The sequence below is a fragment of the Strigops habroptila genome, chromosome 1 (genome assembly GCF_004027225.2).
Source record: "Strigops habroptila isolate Jane chromosome 1, bStrHab1.2.pri, whole genome shotgun sequence".
NCBI classification, from domain to species: Eukaryota; Metazoa; Chordata; class Aves; order Psittaciformes; family Psittacidae; genus Strigops; species Strigops habroptila.
Genome location: NC_044277.2, coordinates 33788061 through 33808504, shown reverse-complemented (window position 1 = coordinate 33808504; position 20444 = coordinate 33788061). Strand labels below are relative to the sequence as shown.

The window sequence follows — 20444 nt, the reverse complement described above, 5'->3', positions numbered from 1 at the left end:
CATCACTTGAAGGTGATTGTAAATGCTGTATGTTTAAACATGCAATGAAATTTTACACTGGAACTGCCTTGAAAACAACTTATCTTCTTGATTTTTTGCATGCATTAGCCAACTACTTTTGTCTTGCCTCATTCATATTTGTAATTTTACCCTGTGTGACACTTCTGATGTCTCCTGAATTGCCATGCAAAAATAAAATCCAAACTAACAGCTAAGGAAACAGTAAAAGCATGTAACTGGCCAAAGGTAAGGGTAGATAGAGCATTAAAAACTGATGTTAACATATAATGGAAAAGAATACTTAGCAAACTGCTAAATTTTAGCTGCCATTACAGTTTTAGATATTAGATGTAATAGCATTTGAAATATTAGATTTAATAACATTTGTGTATGACTATTGCTAAGTAAGGATATTGACTAATAATATTGCTAAGTCATGATATTTCAAGGCCAGGTTGGATGGGGCTTTGAGCAACCCAGCCTAGCGGAAGGTGTCCCTGCCCAAGGGCAGGGGGTTGGAACTAGTCCCTTTCAACCGAAACCATTGTGGTAACATATAGGAGGTTTCTAACATGAATAGGGCTATACAAGAAGTACGTTTAAATGTATCAACTTGAATAAAACCACCCCTAATCCCCTCCAATTCCCCCTCCCCCCCCAAAAAAAACCCCAAATCAAACCAAACCAAAACAAAAAAAGCTTGTATTTGGTAACGTGAGTAGTTTTGGATCACTACACATGATGAAGCAAAGCAGTGAAGAACGTGTAAGATATTTTGATGCTTGGTTAACCACAGGCAGGGAAAGCAGCTCTGCCTCGGAGCTGTGTAATTCCAAGCACTACGATCCATGGCTCACATGGAACTTGATATCCACATTCACATTCCTTATCCAGTTCCCATTGCCTTGACACAAGTTGTTTTTATTCCCTCAAAGCAAGTAATTTTTCAAAAAGACCAGTGCCTAAGAAACAGCAACTATTTCAGCAATCAATTTTAAGACCAGATTATCCCATCCCTGTGAGTAAAGTTAGCTACTATTTTAGGGAAGTGATTATGTAGTGAGGTTGCTCTTTCATCATACAGCATGCATCTGTCCAGAGCAAAGAAGCTATTAGACTCTTGAATACATTTTTCCCCCCAGAAACTACAGATCAAGTCTTCCAGGAAGAACTATGCAACATCTCAGGAAGGTTTTAAGAGGTAAAACAAGGGAGAATTATGCATCTGCACCGAACTAAAATTAGAAGAGCTGCCATATGGCTCTGTGAAGCCAGCAGCACGTTCTTATTCATTAGGAAGCATTCTGCTAACATAAAAACACAAGGCCTTCCTGTGCTCTCCAAATGTGTTTATCTTTTCAACATTAATGCACGATATATCATCAGGCTGCTGAAATCTCCTGCAGTGCATATTAAAAAAGCACAGCTGCACTTTTTCTCAGCACATTTATTCACTGTGAGCAATCTAAGAGGATGGCTTTGCCCACCTCCCTGACACACAGCCCTCTTGTTAGCACAACTTGGATAACCTTCATCTGGAAAGGGCCCTGTGCCCACCCACCCCGCCCAGCCCAGGCCAGCAGTGCCCCATGCCTCCACTCATCACACCCACATGGTTCAGCTTCACATTTACTGCTGCTGGTGGAAGCACACTTAATGGTAAATGACCCCAGGGCTTAAGCTAAAAGCCCTTGGAAAGCTGTAAGCTCAATTACTTGCTCAGGAGTAACAGCACTTAAAACGTTGAGAATCCTTGCGGTGTTTTCAACTTTTAATTGGCACAGCTGCTTTCCCGTCCCACACATGCTCGTCCCACCTTCCCACTGTAAAGAAGCATCAGTAAGAAATGAGCTCCATAAAATCTTTACATTCTCTCAAAACCACCAAATACAAGCAGCAAACTTCCATGGAGCTTTTCAAACTTTGAGTGATGTCTGCTCCTAGAAAATTCAGTAACAGTAGCCAGTGTATAAAGTTTTCATGGACACTGAAAGTAAAACAAGCACTGGAAAACCATGATGGATTTAGGAATATCAACAAACGGAAATAATAATACATAAAATTAATACTAGTTTCATTTCTCTTAATAATTTTGACATGTCTCCATCATTCTTTTTTTGTACAAGTCAGCATTTTTGTCACCCAATACAACTTCTGTAAGAAGTACTGCCTGAGGAATAATCGCCCCCACCTCAGTTAAACTGGAACAAGGACAAAACAAATGAAATTCAACTGGCCAAGAATAATATTTAACTGCTGGACAGAAAGAAGCCTACTATCTCAGTATGTATTTTTTGCTAAATACTTTAATAGGCATGTTACTACATTTTCCTTGGTTTCTTCTCTTTCCCATTCTCATTTTGCCTGTCTTTTCAGTCATCACATGTATGATCCTTTTTTTCTCTCATTATTACAGAACTCAATGGCCTACTTCTGGGAAGTGAGGAAGAGGACACACGGCAGCAATGGAAGTGCCCCCTCCCTCCTCTCCTCGCCCTAGGAGCCAATTGGCTCCAAGCCCTGTGAGCTGGAGGATTTAGAGTCCCGCGCTCCCGGCACGTGGTTCTATTCAGAGCACTGAGGCTGCGTCTCACCCTCTACAAACACACTTAAATAGCTTCTCTGGAGATTTCTATCTCTTAAATTTAACAGTGGCAACTAGAAGTGACAATGTTATTTAAAAAAATAGCAGTATCTGCAGAAATATGTACCTACTGTTCCCAGATTTGTCTATTGAATGCAGTGGCAGAGATTTTCACACCTGAAACTACTTCAGAAGGTCACCAGTTTCTGGTAAGTTAAGGACTGGGGACTGAAGTAAAACCCAGAATTACAACACGCTTGCTGCTACTTAACTGAAGAATAGAGTGTCCTATCTGGGACCCCAAATGCTCAATGGCTTGATCCATTCCCAGCACACAATAAAAATACAAAATGACACAGCAAGTAAAATAATTTTCCTGCTGAGATTACTGATAAATAAAAATACTAGATATAAAGACACAAAAGGACAACTGTGATCCTACCATTTCAGTGAAATCTAAACTGAGTCTAAAAGCAGCCCTGGATCCAGAAACTATTTCTCACCCCATGCCTCATTTTAAACTGTGAAGATATGTCAAACTACCCCATTGTGAGTGGAAAGTTGTTTTTCATCTCTTGAATGCAGAATTAAGCTTCCATTACAAACATGAACTGTTGGACACGCTGCAACATTGACCTTTTCCACTAAGGTTTTAAAAATTGTGGAAAAGAATATAACTGGGTGTAGTTTTACTCCTGTAGAATTTTTAGACAGGTCTTAACTTATTAAAATATTTGAGTACATTCAACATACACTTTATATAAAACGCAAGTGTGTGCTTAACTTGCAAACTGACAAATTGAATGTGTGTGTATATATTTTGATGTTTTTAAGCTATATTCTTTCCCTTTTCTCCAAAAAGACCATTATCTTTCTAGTATACACTGACTGACTGGAGAAAGAGCATAAAAAAATTAATCATCAAAGGTGCTGCCTGCCCAGGAGACTTCATTACCAAAAGGCTAAAATCCAGGATGGTGCTGAGAATTTGTAATTTTCATTGGTTTAAAATGGTTTTTTAAATGCCGGGGGGCTGTTGCTGGTTTTGTTTGTTTTGTTTTGTTAGTTTCTTGGGGGTTTTTTTGCATTTACATTTGCTAGGAATGTGTAGTAACCAGTATAATCTCAAATCTCTGACTGGTGGTGATGTAATTTAGACTACTTTATAACTGCTTAAAATACAGTGCTTAGACAACAAACGAGTACACATGGTAGATTAAGCACATTACCTATCCCTATCGGTGCCTTACCTCAAAATATCCTCAATTTTATCAGTCACTTATTATTCTATTCTGAAATCAGATAAGCAGATTCAAACATATGTGTCTGTAGCTGTGTACACAAACTCATACCCAGGAAACACTTTTACCTCTGTTGGTATTTAGATGACCTCAAAACACTCATGTAAACTACTCAGCTGTACATGATGACAAACGCCATGCATTCATCAGCATTGACTTAAAATCTGGTACATTAACATGGCTGAATTTCTAAAAAAAGAACCAAGCTAACTGACCTCTGCACTGAAATATTAGACACAAATATTTGGCATCACTCAGTTAACAAAGTAATTATTTTCTTTGGTATGCACTGAATTAGGACAGAAAATTTTACTGTATTTTTTGGCATTTACAATTTTATAAGTGTTAGATATTTACTTAATGAGTAACCTCATCTTGTTTTGATAATTCATCTCTAAAAACATTATTCATGTTTTCAAAGACAAGAAATATGGCAGGATCTGATAATTTTTTTCAAAACAGGGCTCCATCGCTGTCTCAGAAACAATATATTGCTTTCACAAAAGTTAACAGCTCTCCAGTTGGTTCTTTGATGCGTAAAAACACAGGCAAGTTTTTGAAAATAAAGATACAAGGGTTAACACTCTTTAGACTAGAAGCTGCAGATGCAATTGCCAAGCTAATTAAACTTATAGGTTTCCAAAACTTAGGCCAAAATAACATACTGGAAAGGAATATTAATCTAGCCAGACTTCGTTTCTTGAAGCCGTACTCTTACGTACTCCACCAACTGCTAAAAGGAAACAGATGACACCCTTTCTTCGAATGCCACATCGCTGTGATTACAAAATCTCTTATTTATTTTTAGGATGCTGAAGATAAATCTTTATGAGACACCAACAGGCAAAGATCTTTTTGCTTTTATAAGTTGCCATCAACGACTGCAAAAGTTTTCATGAGACCTAATACGGCACACCAACAAGAAATATAATGGATCATGGGCTCCCCATGAGCCCATGAAAGAAAGTTTCCATAATAAAGCGTAGGCCAAATTGGAGCACAGATAATTGAAGACAGCTAAGGAAGAACAGAACAAGTTTAATTTAATGTGTCATGATAACATGGATAACAGAGCTCCTACTGCTTCTAATATTCCAGATTATAGTAGATCTTCTACAAAAAAGCTTTAAATCATTAAGGACAAGTAAAGTTTTCTTCCTGTAATAACCCAGTGTTCAGATATAGAAGCTGGGGCCCCTCTTCTTGCTTGTCTAACCCACCATCACAGGCCACAGCGAAACATTTAAGTCAATTTAGAAACAGAAATGTTCCTACTACTGCAAGGAAAGCCAAAAGAAAAACAAAAGCTTCCTAAAAGAACCTGTTTACTTCTTCCCAACACTAACCATTCTATGATTCTATAATTCCTACTTAAAGGAATGTTTTAATCCAAATCCTTTGTGAAACAGTGTTCCAAATTCATTTCATATATTTCAACAGTGGCCACATTACTTCAGGTACATTATGAATACAGCATGGCTGTTGGAAGGATGACGACGACTATTAACACATATCGGTTAAGATATTCTCTAAAATTAAAAGATCTTTTTCATTACCCTAGAAAAGCTTGGCTTATCTTGTCGCTAAGAGTTACACCCAGACAAAGTAACTTTCAACCTCAATTATATTAATTTGTTCTGTCACATCTTAAAATGTCTACTAATAGAACTGATAGGTACAAATGGGCTTCCTTCAGTAGACCGAACCATACTTACAACTTAATTAATTAAGCATTACCATTTCTTGTTATCTATTTCAGAATCATGAAGTAGGGATCAGCGCCTAGTCTTAAATAAGTTGGTATAATCCATAAACAGAGAAATAATTAAACACAAACAGTACTGCTTTCTCTATTTTCTCAGTTCTCCTCTGAGAAGAAACTTTGACCTGCCCTAAAAACAGTTCCCTTAACCACGGATGACAAGCAGCTCACTAGAAAGGATGCTCCATGTCCCTGTTTGGCACAAAGGCTGGTAATGCAAGTCTGCAGCCAAGCTCATGCATCAGATCAGATCAGAAGTGATACTTCTGAACCTTTCCCTCAAGACTGCAATTTACTTATTTGCTTGCAAAAAGCAACACGGAAGCTTCCTTCTCACTTCACCCATTAGAGCACCAACAGGTGAGACCTTTTAAATAATAGTTGTTATTTCCACAGGATTATGGGTCTAACTGAGCATAAACATTTAAAGATTAGGGGATTTGAGCTAAAGATCTAAATTCTATGCCATTTGTAGATCTGGGCCAAAGTCCTTATTAAAAAAAGCCCAACCAACCAACCAAAAAAACCCTCCCAAAAACCAACAACCACGTTCCCCCTCAAACAAACAAGCAAACAAAAACACAAGAGAAGAAACCAACCCCCCACCTTTGGAAAGGGTGTAAGATTTTGACATAAAGGATATATGCCCCTTGTCTGAGCTTCTAAGAACAAATGACAACTCCCAGGATCACCACAGAGCTCAGGGAAAGGAAGCATATTCTTGCACCATAACTCACAATGACTCCAAGAAAGCCAATATCCTCCCTCAGTTATATTTAATAAAGGTTTTATGGACTGGGTTCTCTGCCTGTATCACTGACACAAAAGAGCAAACAACAAAAAAAAAGGCTTACTGAGCATATTTACATGTTAGATTGCCAACTGCAAACACATAATTATAATTTGAACATTAAGCACAATGGCCTGACAAGCTGTATTATAATGTTCAGTTAAAATCAGCATCTCTAGCAGCTACACAGATGGAGACTCAACTTTCAAGCTTAATAGTAATCACAATAAACCTTGATATCAATCAGTGTAACACTCAACGATTCATTAGTAAGTTTTGTCACATACCCTAAAACTATTTGATGATTTCTTACTGCAGCACTAACAGAAAAAAACAAAATCAGAAAGACAACAGCGAATGGAATAAAACTGTCACAGGTATGGTGATGGTGGTCCCAAAATTATGGTTAAAGCCACACTGAAGGCAAGAGAGAGCATAACCGGGAAAGAAGTGAAAAACAAAACACAGGACAATTATTACAAAGGAGAGAAAACAGAAACGGCTGGAAAATAAAGCCCTTCAAGAGAAAAGGAAGAAATAGGAAAAAGCACAGAAAATCCATTCTACATAAAATATCACTTTTGACAGCTACTGACAGGGAGCATTGCATTCAGAAAAGTCAAGAGGGATACTAAGAAATAACTAAAGATAGAAAAATAAACATTCAAATATTTCCTCCAACCTAGAGGTGAAAGGTTTTGTACAAAAGAAGGAAGACAGGAAGAATTTTATGCTATTGGCACAAAATACCTCAACATTTTTCCACCAAACACCAAAGCAAACAAACCAAGAAAAATCTAAATGAGGATCCTCTGAGTTTTCCGATCTACATTTAGAACTTACAACCTTGGTATCTCTTCCTCCTTTTTTTTTTTCATTTCCAAGTAAATCAATTGTTATATTTAAGCACGCTTCCTCTTCAATGTTGAACATAGGCCCAGACCTAATTTGACATAGAATAACCTGTCTCTGGAAGACATCTCCCTCAGAAGGATCATGGGAATTGCAGGTTTTTCCAAGTCTTTCTAGGAAATTGTGCCTCCGAAGGAAAAGTACCAATAAAAAGCTACTGCTCTTCATGCTCACAAAGCTTAAGATGACAAGGGACTGTCTAGACAGATCTCTATAACACATCCCAAAATGTTTCACCAAGTGACTCCTGCAGGATGCCAAGAAACTTCCCTGAGTTACAATATATATTTTTGAAGGACATTCAAATCTGTTTGGGAGGGCTGATAAAAACTACCAATGTCTTCATTAAGTTGCTTGAAATTTCAATTAACTTTCCACTAAGAATCTACACCTTACGTATGAGTTGGCTTTGGCCACAGATTCCAGCTGTTAGGCTGCATCCTGCCTTTGTGTGTTGAGTCCTCTGTGGCGGGCATGCTGCATAGCTCCATTTTGCTTTGCATCACTAAGCAAAGCAAGGTTTGCAGGGACGTGCCTTTCTGCTTCTAGATGAATAGAGCCCCAGTGAGTAGAGGTACCACGCTGCTGTTTCTTCCAAAGGGACACATGGATATTATTTCAGGTAACATAGCAATACCTGGAGCATCTCCCGTTACAGAATATCTACTTTGAAAGTTTTCTACTTTAGCAGAACTTAAATTTATTTACTTTTCTATCTCCATCTTCTGACATTTGCTCTGATCTTGTGCAAACTAAAAAATGGTTTGCTTTCAGAGGGAAGAGGGAGAGCATGTGTGCCTTTAAGGTGTGGCACACACACTAGAAGTACCCACTGTCTTGTAAAATACATATACACATGCCAAACACACTTCCAGTGATGAAAGGGAACAGAAGGCATATATGTCTTGGCTTTCTAACCATCTGTCTGAGGACATTCAACAGTGTACAAGCAGAGCAAGTAACTGCTCGTTTGCCACATCACCCTTCAAACTTCAGTATACATTTTTTCCCCCAGTTGCACACTGTGGGCTTTCATAAAAGAAACTGAAAGGTGAAGCAGTAATTGTTTTTTATATCCTCAGTCATTTTACATTCAAGGACCCCTATTTCTAACTAACTGTCCATATGCAGAATCTTTTACAGAAATAACAAAATGCATGACTTAGAACAGATGCAATTATCTTGGTTCTAGTTTGAACACAGGAGCCTTTGATCAATACCTCTTTTAATGTGCTGTGAATCCACAGGTTTTCAGAATTCAAACGTGGTATGAAAGGCATTGCACCCTATTGTGAGTAAATATTATATTATCACTTTCCAGGCTGCAGTCTTTAAAAAGAAAAGATAAAAGCTGTGTAACAAAAGCTAGGTTTCTTATAATAGATGATGTTATTTTGACTGAAGCATCATCACTACTCTCAGCAAATTAATTTGCTATTCCATAAATTAAGCTCCACAGAGAGTTAAGGTAACATGAAGCCTCCTTCTTCATTTACTTGCTTTACATACTGCTGAGATTAGTACATTGCATTCACTAAAGTGCACAGTGAGTACTGGTGTTCTATAGTCAGCATCTTTCACACTGCATACCTTCTAACAATAAGTGACTATAAACACAAACATTAAGACTCAGATCAGAAGCTCCCAATTCTTCTTTAGCACCTAAAATCAGTGTTTGTTATTGACCAGACACCTCTGAAGACAGAGCAGCTGGTGAGAAACACTAGGCTCGAGAGCTTAGTTCATACTGTGGAAGGCTAGATGTCAGGCCGTATATCTGTATTTTATTCCCCCCCCAAATTCAGAATTCTAAATGCATTTATAATATTTATAGTTCATAAGAGATTACACGATAAACTGCAGAAGAAAAACGTTAAAGTTTAAAGTGTGCAGTAACAGTTTAAATGCAACCTGAGAACAACACACTATCTGCAATGAGGTAGCCTCCAAAATCCTAAATTGCAAGAAAAGATGTCTCCATCTTTCCTATACAAGACATTTTTACTAAACTCCCAGAAGTGCATAGATCATTCTATGATCATTAAATTTTAAAGTAACAAACCCAAAACTTCAATGAAAATATTCCTGCAAAGAACAAAGAGGGAACACTTGAGGTATATCCCCCAAAGCATGTTAAATACAGAAGAAGATGCTCAATCCTTTATAGCTTTCCCCAATACTGGTATTACAGACCTCTTAGATTGCAACTGCCCTTGCAACAACAGAACATAAAATAAACAACCATGCTCCAGTCACTTGAATTATTTTCTCCCTTGGTCATTTCGAAGTTATGAAAGAAAACAAAGTAAAGATAAAAGAAAAGCAACATACAGGTAGGATGCAAAACAAACAAGCAAGTTTTCCTGTAACACCTGCCCATAATTACTATTTCTATTTGAAAAAGACCACTATCTTAACAGTTAGAAGTGAACATACAGTTTCCTTTCAACTTTGAGCCAAAACTTGGAGTCAAAGGTTAGCTTTCTGGTCTAGAACTTCAAGCAAATTATCTCTAGAACTGAAGTCAATCATCACTGACAAAGTTGAAGTCCACAGACAGGAGACATGTCTTGTTAAGTGACAGTCATTGCCTGACACCCTGCCATGCCCAACAGTACCAAGACAGCTGTGGGCAATAGCTCATGGCTCAGTCATTGCTGGCACACTTGGACCCATGTTGGAGGGGGCCCCACCAAGGACCTGTGGGGAGATTGATCCTCTCCTCCCAGTCAAATAAAAGAACCTGCTCAGGCTCACCACTCAAACTCACAAATGCTACTGTCATTTCCATTCGCTTACCCAAGAGAGGGAATGGAAACTCATGGCCAGGACGAGGACAGGGATGGTGGTACCAGGGCTTTTCAACAGCTGCCTCATTTCCTGAAGGTTAGTCTGCTGCCTGCACATCAACATCTTTAGGACCACTCTATTACTGCTTTTAGTCAAAACAAATAACAACAAAATTGACCTAAATGTCCCAATCAGATGATGAATAAACAGTCTCATTAACTTTGGGGAACAAGGCTATATTTATTCTAAAACAGCAGATAGGATTTTAACCATGATTAGGAAGCAAAAATTACAACAATCCACTAAATCCTATTAAGTGCTGGTTTCACAATTTTGATTACCAGTTTGATGATTATTTTTGTCTGCTTTCTTGAAGCAAGAAAATCACAGAATCACAGAATGGTTTGGGTTGGAAGGGACCTTTAAAGATCATTTAGTCCACTTCCCCTGCCACGTGCAGGGATATCTTCCACTAGACCAGGTTGCTCAAAGCCTCATCCAATCTGGCATTGAACACTTACAATGATGAGGCATCCACAGCTTCTCTGGACCACCTGTTCAAGTGCCTCACCACCCTCACAGTAAAAAAATTCTTCCAATGTCCAACCTAAATTTACCCTCTTTCATCTTAAAACCATCGTTCCTTGTCCTGTCACTACAGGCCTCAGTAAAAAGTCTCTCTCGGTCTTCCGTATAAGCCCTTTTTCTATACTGAAAGACTGCAATAAGGTCTCCCCAGAGCCTTTTCCTCTCCACGCTGAACAATCCCAACTCTCTCAATAGCATGGACACAGTTTTATGTCATAAAGGCATCCTCAGCTACTCCTCTCATAAGTCATATTAATTAGATTATGACATTGCTTCCACAAAAAATTATTGGTATAGCTAAAACACCACAACTTATGTGTAGATAAGGCTTAAGCCTTATCTTGCATGTTACACTACTCTGGTAGAATAAGCAAACCGTGGGAAATTTCCCACTTGATGAGTCTTGCTGGCTAATGACCGCTTTTCATCAGAGCCAAAAAAGAAACTGATGGTCTGCATTACCTAAAATCAGTTTAAATTGTTCAGTGAATCAGTAGTTCTCTGGAGGCATGCAAGTAATAAAGTCAACACAACTGGATATTTAGCCAAAAAGCTTTACAGTGCACAGAGGAAGATCAAAGCCATTTTCAATGCATCAAATTCAGCTGTAGGTAGAGGAGACAGCAAAGCAAAATCAGTAACAGATTTTTTTTTGTACACGTTCTGCATAAATTGTTTGACTTCACAGCACAACTTCCTCTGACACTTAATTCAGTCCTAAAATCCTATCAGGCTGAAAGTACAGCAGATATAAATAATAATGGGCATGCAGAACTCCTTCAAAAATAAGATTCAAAAATTGGCGTCAATTTTGAATCTCCTGTCATCTCACATGATTAACATAAAAAAAGATAATTACAGTAAAATTGACCAACCAGAATATTTGCAAAACAAAAACCAACAAACAAAACCCAAGCCTGCATATGCTCTCTTGTCTTAGTATCCTGATTTGCTAAGATATTTATGCATATAGCTTTAAATCTTTAAGTAGTTCCACTGATTTAACAGGGATTACTCATCCACTTAAAGTCAGGCAGTTGCTTAAATACTTCGTGAAATATGAATCTAAATTCAGATCTGATAAATTCAAAGTAGCAGCAGCCAAAGTAACACCTCATTACAGCTTTAAGACCATGCTGTTTTCCTTTAGCAAGCAATTTTACCTGCAGACTGGCGCTGGAGGTAACAATAGACTATCTGCTGGAGTGACCCTGTGATTACAAAGTAGTACTGCTACGGGGAAGCAAAAACTGGTTTTGCTATCAAATGCTAAACCAGAAAAAGATGATACATATAATTAACAACAAGCCTTCTTTTTAAATTCATACAGGTTCCATAGCTCTTGCATGTCTCTCTTCACCAAGTACTTCTCCCTCTGTTTAGCTTTCACATGGCGATTCTGTCCAAGCTCTGTCTTGCAAGGCTGTTCTGAAAACAAGATCTGATAACTCAAAAGTGTACCTTAACACCTACACTGATAATCACCACTCTGATATCCCTTCCCTGTACTACTGCAAAACTGATCTACACAAAATCTCTGTTTTGAACACAAAACCTCTTCAGAAACTTGTGACACATGAATGCTGGACTCTGCAGGAATACGGAACTGAGACTGGATGACAGGAGATGCTGAATTTGAGCAGGTTGCAGATGTTCAGGTAATTTTCCATCAGTGCTGAGGATGGCTTTTGCACTCTGCCGAGCTGAGGATGACATTGAGAGAATGTCCTTAACTTTCAGGTGTCCTTCCTGCTTCTCCTGCGACAGAAGTGCATAAGGGGGCATGGTGCACTGTCCAGTGGTTCCAAGGCATTTGCAGAATGTGGATCATTTTTTTCTGTCCTTCTTCCCCAGAAATCTCTGATAATGTTAAGGGAAAATGTCCCTTAAAAATAAATCTCCTCGCCTGATAATGTTTCTTTTCTGAACAAGCAACCAGTGATGCTACAAGTGCGTGCTCCTACCTAAAGAAGATGAGTTTGAGAGACAGATGTACTTCTCTTCCTGGTTAGTTGTGGTATCGTCATGTTTGACCGACTGAATGTAGCCTGGATTGGGAGTTGTGCTCAATGATCTTTATGGGTCCCTTTCAACTTGAGATAGTCTATGATTTGGGCATTCTTTGGCACAATAGGTAATATCCCATGGTATGTGAATCTAAATAAGACAGGTGTATGCCATCCTAAAAAAAGGCTACAGAAAACAAAAAGGCATGCAGAGTAGGAGCAGAGAACTAAGAGATGCAGACCTGGAGTTTAATAGAAGGTACTCGGGGGACTTGATGGAAAAAAAGTAAATAAAAAGAAGTCTTGTACTTGATGTCAGGACACATTCTTCAGCATTCATACTGAAGGGGTCAGAGGAGACTGCTTAACTAGAGAAACTGCTGAAGAAGCTTAAGGTGATCTCCAGTAGCCTTTGTACCTACTGCATTGCTGATATCTGAAGAGCTTAGAACCACAACAAAATAATGAAGGAGGTTTCAAAGCCTGAACCAATAGATGTTCAAGCAGTGTAATGTAACAAATAATCTCTGCTTTAAAGTGTGAGCTATTTACCTGCACAAGGTTAGCATGATGGATAAAAAGAGCTTTAAACTAAGGGTAAAGGTTTGATTTTTATATCTTGCTTAATACCCAGAAGCAAAAAATATCCGCTAAAGGGGACACAGCAACCAAAACCAATAATGAGAAACAAAACCACTGACACAATGAGGAATCAGACAGATGACAAGATTCAAGGCAAAGGACCGCTGTAGGTATGAAATCAAATGAGATTGATGCGAAACAGTTCAACTGATTGTAAACTAAGGGAGAATTCCAGACTCCTTTTATTTGCTCTCAGAATTTTGTTGTCTTCAGACATAAAGAAACATTTTCAGCAGTACTTAGACAAGTGAAATGAATCTGTCTTAAGTGCTGAAGTGGTTTCTTAAAAATAAGGTAGGATCCTAAAATCAGACACTATTTTACTAGATATATTTCTTAAGTACAATCAAATGACTTTATAGGTTCTTGGCTGTCTGGCATAGAAAGGAACATTTATCCCCAGTGGTCTTTACACTAGCCTAAACCAAGCTTCTTTTTAATTAAACACTTGCAAATCAGAACTTACAGTGCTTCTTCACATCTGTGTATATTATGAACACATCTGAAACACATATGACTAATATTTTTTAAAAGTAATTTAACATAGACTGCAAATAACAGGAAACCTTACACTTTCATGACTATGCAACACAACCATAAAACCACCATTTCATTTTCACTTTTGTGCTATAAATAAAAAAACTGCGTGAATTTTTTCCCAAGTGCTTGAAATACAAGCCTCAAATCCCCAGCAGAAATGTCCACTTAAGATTTACATGAATACAATGTCTGTTTCATCTTCCTGCTAAAATCACAGATTTTCATTTCTTCTGGACATCTACAAATCTCTATCCAGTCAGCGTAAGATAATAAGGTAAAAGTCGTCAGTAGAAAATTCAGCTTTTGTAAGGAAACTTGTCTTCATTTTCCCCAAGTGCTGTAAACATTTCAAAACCCAGATTAAAACTATACACAACGTTTATATCTTCCAAATATCTTTAATTCTTCTAATTAATTCAGTTATATGCATATATTTATAACTTGCTTTCAAATCGTAATAAATCAAATCTCTAACATACCACAACTAAAGAATCTTTGAAGTATATACTGTGAGAAATGATATAAAGATAACAGATATAGTATTGCAAATATATATTTGCATATAAAATAGATCAGGATAACATTATACTAAATTACATAGTATTACTACAGCAAAAAATCTATCACTTTTTTCCAGCTACCAGCCCAGGAAGCTTGACATGGGAAATGAATATTAATCTGTATTTCTTCCTTCCTTGTTTTCATTCCTAGAACCTAGAATAAAGTCTCCTTGTCAAATCTCAGTAGAAGCTATAAAACTTGTTGCTTTCAGTGCCTTTACAAGGTATTTATAACTGACTACGCTTCTGTAAGTAATTAGACCTTGATGTGCAATTCTATTTATAGATGAAAAAGAAAATTTGTGAAGAATTTTTAGTATTTATTCCAAAAATCCAACCTCTTTACTAAAACTTCTAAATAATAAAACTTTAAAATAAGCTCTCACTAATTTAATCCGGTTTTGAAGAGAAGCAGAGCAGATCCTCTACACAAAAACTAGCCATCGTGATTTGCCTGTGTTAATGTAGAATCACTCAGGAATTTCAGGACATTCATTTAGTTTTCTTCTACAGGTATTTAATGTAACACTAAAAATCAACAACACAACTGTAAGAAAATGCAATTTTTAACCTGAGTCTCATGGCACTGTATGCAAGTATAGTATTATTTTCATGATTTTGTTTTAGAAAAAATACTGTTAAGATAATGCAAGTGTTTCAGCATTATAAAGGTCTTCTAACATGTCTGGCAGTGGAAAAGCCATCAAAAAGATTTGGAACAACCTGGAATTTGGATTCCCAATGTGAGGTGGTAAACTACCTAAAAAACATAAAACAGCAATAGTCACACTAGGTCTTCAATCTGTTTGCCTTGCTTAGGTCAGGGTTTTTGTGGCACTCAACAGAAGTATAGGTGTACTCTACTGGTTGTGCAGTTTGAATGTTTACTGTATGTGAGACCTACTTCTTAATGAAATGCCTGTTCCAAACCAATGCTGCATTTCAGAGTATGCTGTCATTTGAATTTTTCTTAAACAGAAAAACCTTTTAAGTTTGCCATTACAACAAACAGATGTAGCTTCTATGCAGAAATCAGTATCAAACTTTTAATTAAAGGAATAATTTCAGGTATTCTAATCTTCGTTTCCAGATACTGTGATGCTATTAATGACTACCTTGAGGGTCTCGGTGTTTTGCAATGGCCCTTTGAGAGACTTAAAGTCTAGTCTGTACTAGCTATGAGTTTTATGCAAAGACCCAAACAGTTGCCAGACAATCTAATTGTTCTCAGATGAAGAACCTTGTGCAACAAATCAACATCATAAAGAGTAATTTAGTATCTTTATTGCTCAAGGGTTGCAAACTACTTGTACTTGTTGAAATAAACAGTATTCATAGCATTTTAGTCTGTCTTTAGGATTGTATTTTCAGTTGTTTTTGCAATAAGACTTTAAAAGCTTAGAAAATTAAGTGCACATTCAGCTTTGGTGCAATTCTGGCCCATTATGACTTAAATAATTTACATGTAACCTGGTCTGATGAGTGAGAACATTTTATAACAATATGAAAAATGTTTTTATGATATTGGTCCTGAATAACAAAACCCTGGATGTGCCAAAGGTGCCATTAGTTAGAGCCAGATTTTCAGACTGGATTTTCTAGAGCTGCTGAGAGAATTACCAAGTGAACTAACAGATTTTTCTCTGTGCACCCACTTCCTAGGAAAGCAGATTTTTTTGTCCTTATTCCTTCTCAGGTAAGAGTAAGGAGAATGTGTCTCCTGGTGACAGCAAAACAAAAATCCAAAACTAAAAGTAAGAAAAGGAAGAACCAAACATGAGGAAGAAAAAATAAAATCTCAAAAGCCAACAAGAAATGATGATGCACACTGTGCCAGGTTAAGAGGTATACTTCCAATATGGCGCATGGCAACTTCACTAGAATATCCATGTAAAAAATTATTGCAACCTAATAGCAACAAGAAGAGAACAAGCTGAGAAACAGGAACATTCCCAAAAATTAATCAATTGGAGCCACTCTGGAGGCAGTTCACACTATTTGACACTGCTGACTTTACATTTAGCTTTGAACAGGCTGATGCTTGAAACAGCAGACCTTCTTGTTTTAGAAATAAACCTGTATCTAAATTATGCAACACATATTCTCCACTTCTGTAACTTCACACATACAGTATGGAAAAGGAAGTATTACTTTCCACAGAAATAACAGAATACTGAAAAAGTGAAAAATGTTAATTAACGTGTTCAAAAAGCAAAGGAATCTCTCTAAACACAGTCTATAAAGAGATTGAAATCTTTTACATTAAAAGAAAAATGAAACACACCTATTTTAAGAATTTGAATCTGCCCCAAACACCTGCAGTGCTATTCATGCCTGCCCAGACAGACCCGTGCCACAAAAACCCACTTCCAAAAATTTACAGTTTCTAAAAGATTTGGGTTTTTTCTTTAAATAGGACATATGTGTAAAGAAAAGAAATACAAAACTAATCTTCTAGACAAAGAACAGGAAGAAAACTGTCATGTTCTCTAGTTTACGTTTATAACAAGACCCTATCTAGAGATTAGAATAGTTTCAAACCTATTGTAGTTGAGGATATGATGTCATCATTTAAGGGACGCAGATAATTTAGTCCACAATATCTATTCATACCAACAAAAGAAAGCAAAACGGGGAATGCAGAATACTTTCATACCCCCTTCTCCTGGATTATTCCGATTTTGCATAGATTCATCATCCATGTAAGAGTACGCAAGTACTCTTCCCCCTCCCCGTGCCATCTGCTAGTTAACTTTTGTAAAAGCACAAGTAATTTTAGTTCCATTAGATGCCCACATCGGACTGGCCGACTTTCTCTCTCTCTCTGCAAGTTCTGAATTTTCTGAGAGACTTATTTTTAAAATAGTGAATAAGATAGTTAACACACTCTGTTCACATGAACTACAGAATTTGTCATTACTGATTAATGAAAAACCTGGGAATTTGCTAAAGAAAAGCTGAAGAGACCATTGGGTTTGCCAAAAATAAAGCAATAATCAACACAGAAAATATTCAAAGTCAATTAATTAGTCTTCTTACCTTGTTCTTTTATCTGACGAATTTGCTTCACAGTTTCTTTCAAGATTGCACATTTGTCAGGTTTAAAGTTAAAGTTGTCAATATCATTAAAATTTGCAAAAATCAGCTCTGCAAGTTCTTCTATGTATTTATTCTCTTGCTCACGATTGCGTTTCTCAGTGCTTCTTTTAGGGCTGGAAAGAGGATTTTATTTAATGTCACTTTGTTTGCCTTCTGCCCAGCTCAAAGATGATTTCAAATGGTTTGAGAGCAGTTTAACAAAAAGAGAGACAACTGATCCCTTTCACTGCAAAAGTGCAACTTACAAGTTTCTCAAGCAGAGAAAGAAAGGAGCATTAAAAGATGCTACTTCCCACCCCCCCCCCCCTCCCAGCAGTCACGTTTTTGTTTCAAAAGAGGTTTGGGATTTGAAATTCAAACCAAAGATTAACTGGGGGAGTGGGATTTGAACATTTACAAGTATCCCTCCACACGATGTTGAGAATCCACAGAGTATTATATAGTGACAGTGTATGAGAAAATAAAACAGCTCAAAAGTTAAACCAAACAACTCATACTCTCTGCCTCCTTGTGAAATTATGACACACAGTTGCAAGAAGAAATGGTAGATGAGTGGTTATGCTTTAAAATTTGTGTTGGTAATGCAACTGACATAAAACTGAAAAGTATTTTTCAAGTCCCTGATTATGATGTACAAGAGAGGCAGTAAAAAAAATTGCCAGAATGAGTGACTGAAGACTCCTTGCAATGATTAGCCAAAAAAGATTTTTACATAGCTCCTAAATTGTCACCAAAATTTTATATTTTGGCACTACACTGGATTCAAACCAACCAACCAAATAACAATAAAAGATATTAGCCCCCATCCCAAACCCACAACACCACAAAATTTCTGCATCAGACTAGTTGGTACTGACTTCTCTTTGCAAGAATGTTTGTCATTTTCTAACTGAAAAATGTGTGCACATGTAACAATTTAAGTGTTGCTTTTTCAGTGTCTTCAGAAATAAATGGTCTAACCTGGGTCCAAGCTGATCGGGATCCTTGCGCTTTCTTGACTCTGCTCTGGTTGGGTCAGAGGTATTTTCTCCCATCCCACTCATCTTGAACACATATCAGCAACTAAAAGGAAGAAAGGGCAAGAAAGGGTTATGGTGGAAGAGTCATGAGCTCTCTGTTCTTATTTTCAAGTTTCTTTTTCCATGCTCAAGTCAGTTTTTCCTTGGCAAATCTATCATTTGAAATAGAGTTTGTTTGAAAGGTACCAATAAAAACACTGTGTTTATGACACCACAAAATGCTACACAAAACTCCTTCAGAAGAAAATTCGTGGTGGGCAAGCAAAGCGTTATCATCTCTTTGATTGCTACCAGATAAGTACATTTTGTGCCTGGGTTGCTGAATTTTCATGGCAATTTTGCAAGGTTGAATGAGGAAAGACAAAAGAAAAGCCATAGTGCCACACAACAAAAAAACCACAACAGAACTGAAATACATTAAAGGAAATGTGTATCCCAGCTACATAAAAATCTTTAGTTAAAAATCAGAAGATAATACTTGCACAAGAACATGTACAATACTGTAGAAACAGAGCATCTGTCAACACTAGAGATCACTGAGGAACTGATAAATATTTTGTGCATATAATCTACCTCATAAGGAAAATAACTTGTCTAGCTATCATGTGTTAAAACAACACAAGCTTATTACAATTTGTGCAATCAACAGCCCATGGAAATCCTGCCCCGCTCCTGGCCGTCTGTTGTCCTATGCACCATAGAAATACACAAAACTTGCCTGCCCCAGGTTACATACTCCTCAATAAATACCGATATTCTGGAGGCAGAAATCACTATTACAAAGGGCATAGGGAGGTGACTCATACCATGCTAAAATAAGGGCTGGGGCCCATAATTCTGTGATCACTTCACACCAGCATAAAATGGAAATCAGGTATCAAAACAAGGGGGTTCACCAGCTTCTTCAAGCCTTTCATTTCTCTCCCACCAGTTCCTTTCCCTCTGCTGGCCCAGTCAGAATGCACTGAACTTAATGAGGGAACCGCTGTGGGTTAAAACTGCAGTGCTCTTCTGCTTTTCTGACACTTTATAAAATCTAGCAGCTGTGGATGTTCACAGGTAATAGGTGTGCTGGTAACAGGATGTTGACACTGGAAATCTTAAGTTTTCCCAATGAACTGGCTGAATGAAGATATCAGCAGAAACAGCCTGGAGACTGTGATCCAAGCAGTTCTGCAGGGATGCTGAGAAAGGCTACTTACTGAAACTTGAACAAGCAAACGAAGACTCAGAGCCATCTCAGACTCAGAACTGAACACCAGCTAAATTTTTTCTAAACTAAAACAAGTGGAGGTTTTGTTGTTGTTTTGTTTTGTGGGTTTTTTTTCTTTTTTTTTTTAAATACTGGTCAGGTTTCATGGAAAAGACTGGATCATGCCTGAAACACAGCTCCCAGCTGGTGTTTGACGTGGATGGTAACAGATTCTATTTGAAAAATATCTGGATTACCTTTTCTCTATTGAGTTTACCAATAGAATGGTTTGGGTTGGAAAGGACCTTAAAGATTCTAGTTCCAACCCCCTGCCATGGGCAGGGACACCTTCCACTAGACCAGGTTGCTCGACGCCCATCCAACCTGGCCATGTATATCTGGTTGACAAAGGCTGTCATTGGTTGTCAAAGGTTGACACATTGTCAACCTTTTGAGAACAACCCACTGCAAGAAGAAGAAGGGATCCCTGATTCCGCAGGGGAGCAGAGCTGAGCTCTCAAAGGGAAGATGTGCCATCACAAACTCCATCACTGTGTGCTTGCTGGAGAACTCTGCAAGTCTCCAGTGATGCAGTCAGGGCATTCACAGTGCCACACCAACACCGACCTCACTGCAGAGCATGACACATCTACCACAGC

General features: G+C 37.7%; 1 protein-coding gene across 9 annotated transcripts in view; it reads right to left on the bottom strand.

The window, feature by feature from the left end:
- Positions 1 to 20444, bottom strand: part of NCOA2 (nuclear receptor coactivator 2) — a 192703-nt gene that overhangs the window by 59361 nt on the left and 112898 nt on the right. For all 9 annotated transcript variants that reach the window (XM_030475117.1, XM_030474974.1, XM_030475051.1 and 6 more), the window contains 2 exons: positions 18535 to 18636; positions 17515 to 17687 (listed from right to left, as the gene is read on the bottom strand). In XM_030475117.1, the coding sequence (XP_030330977.1) occupies positions 17515 to 17687; positions 18535 to 18617 (256 nt within the window). In that variant the 5' untranslated portion in view covers positions 18618 to 18636. The remainder of the gene's footprint in view (positions 1 to 17514; positions 17688 to 18534; positions 18637 to 20444) is intronic.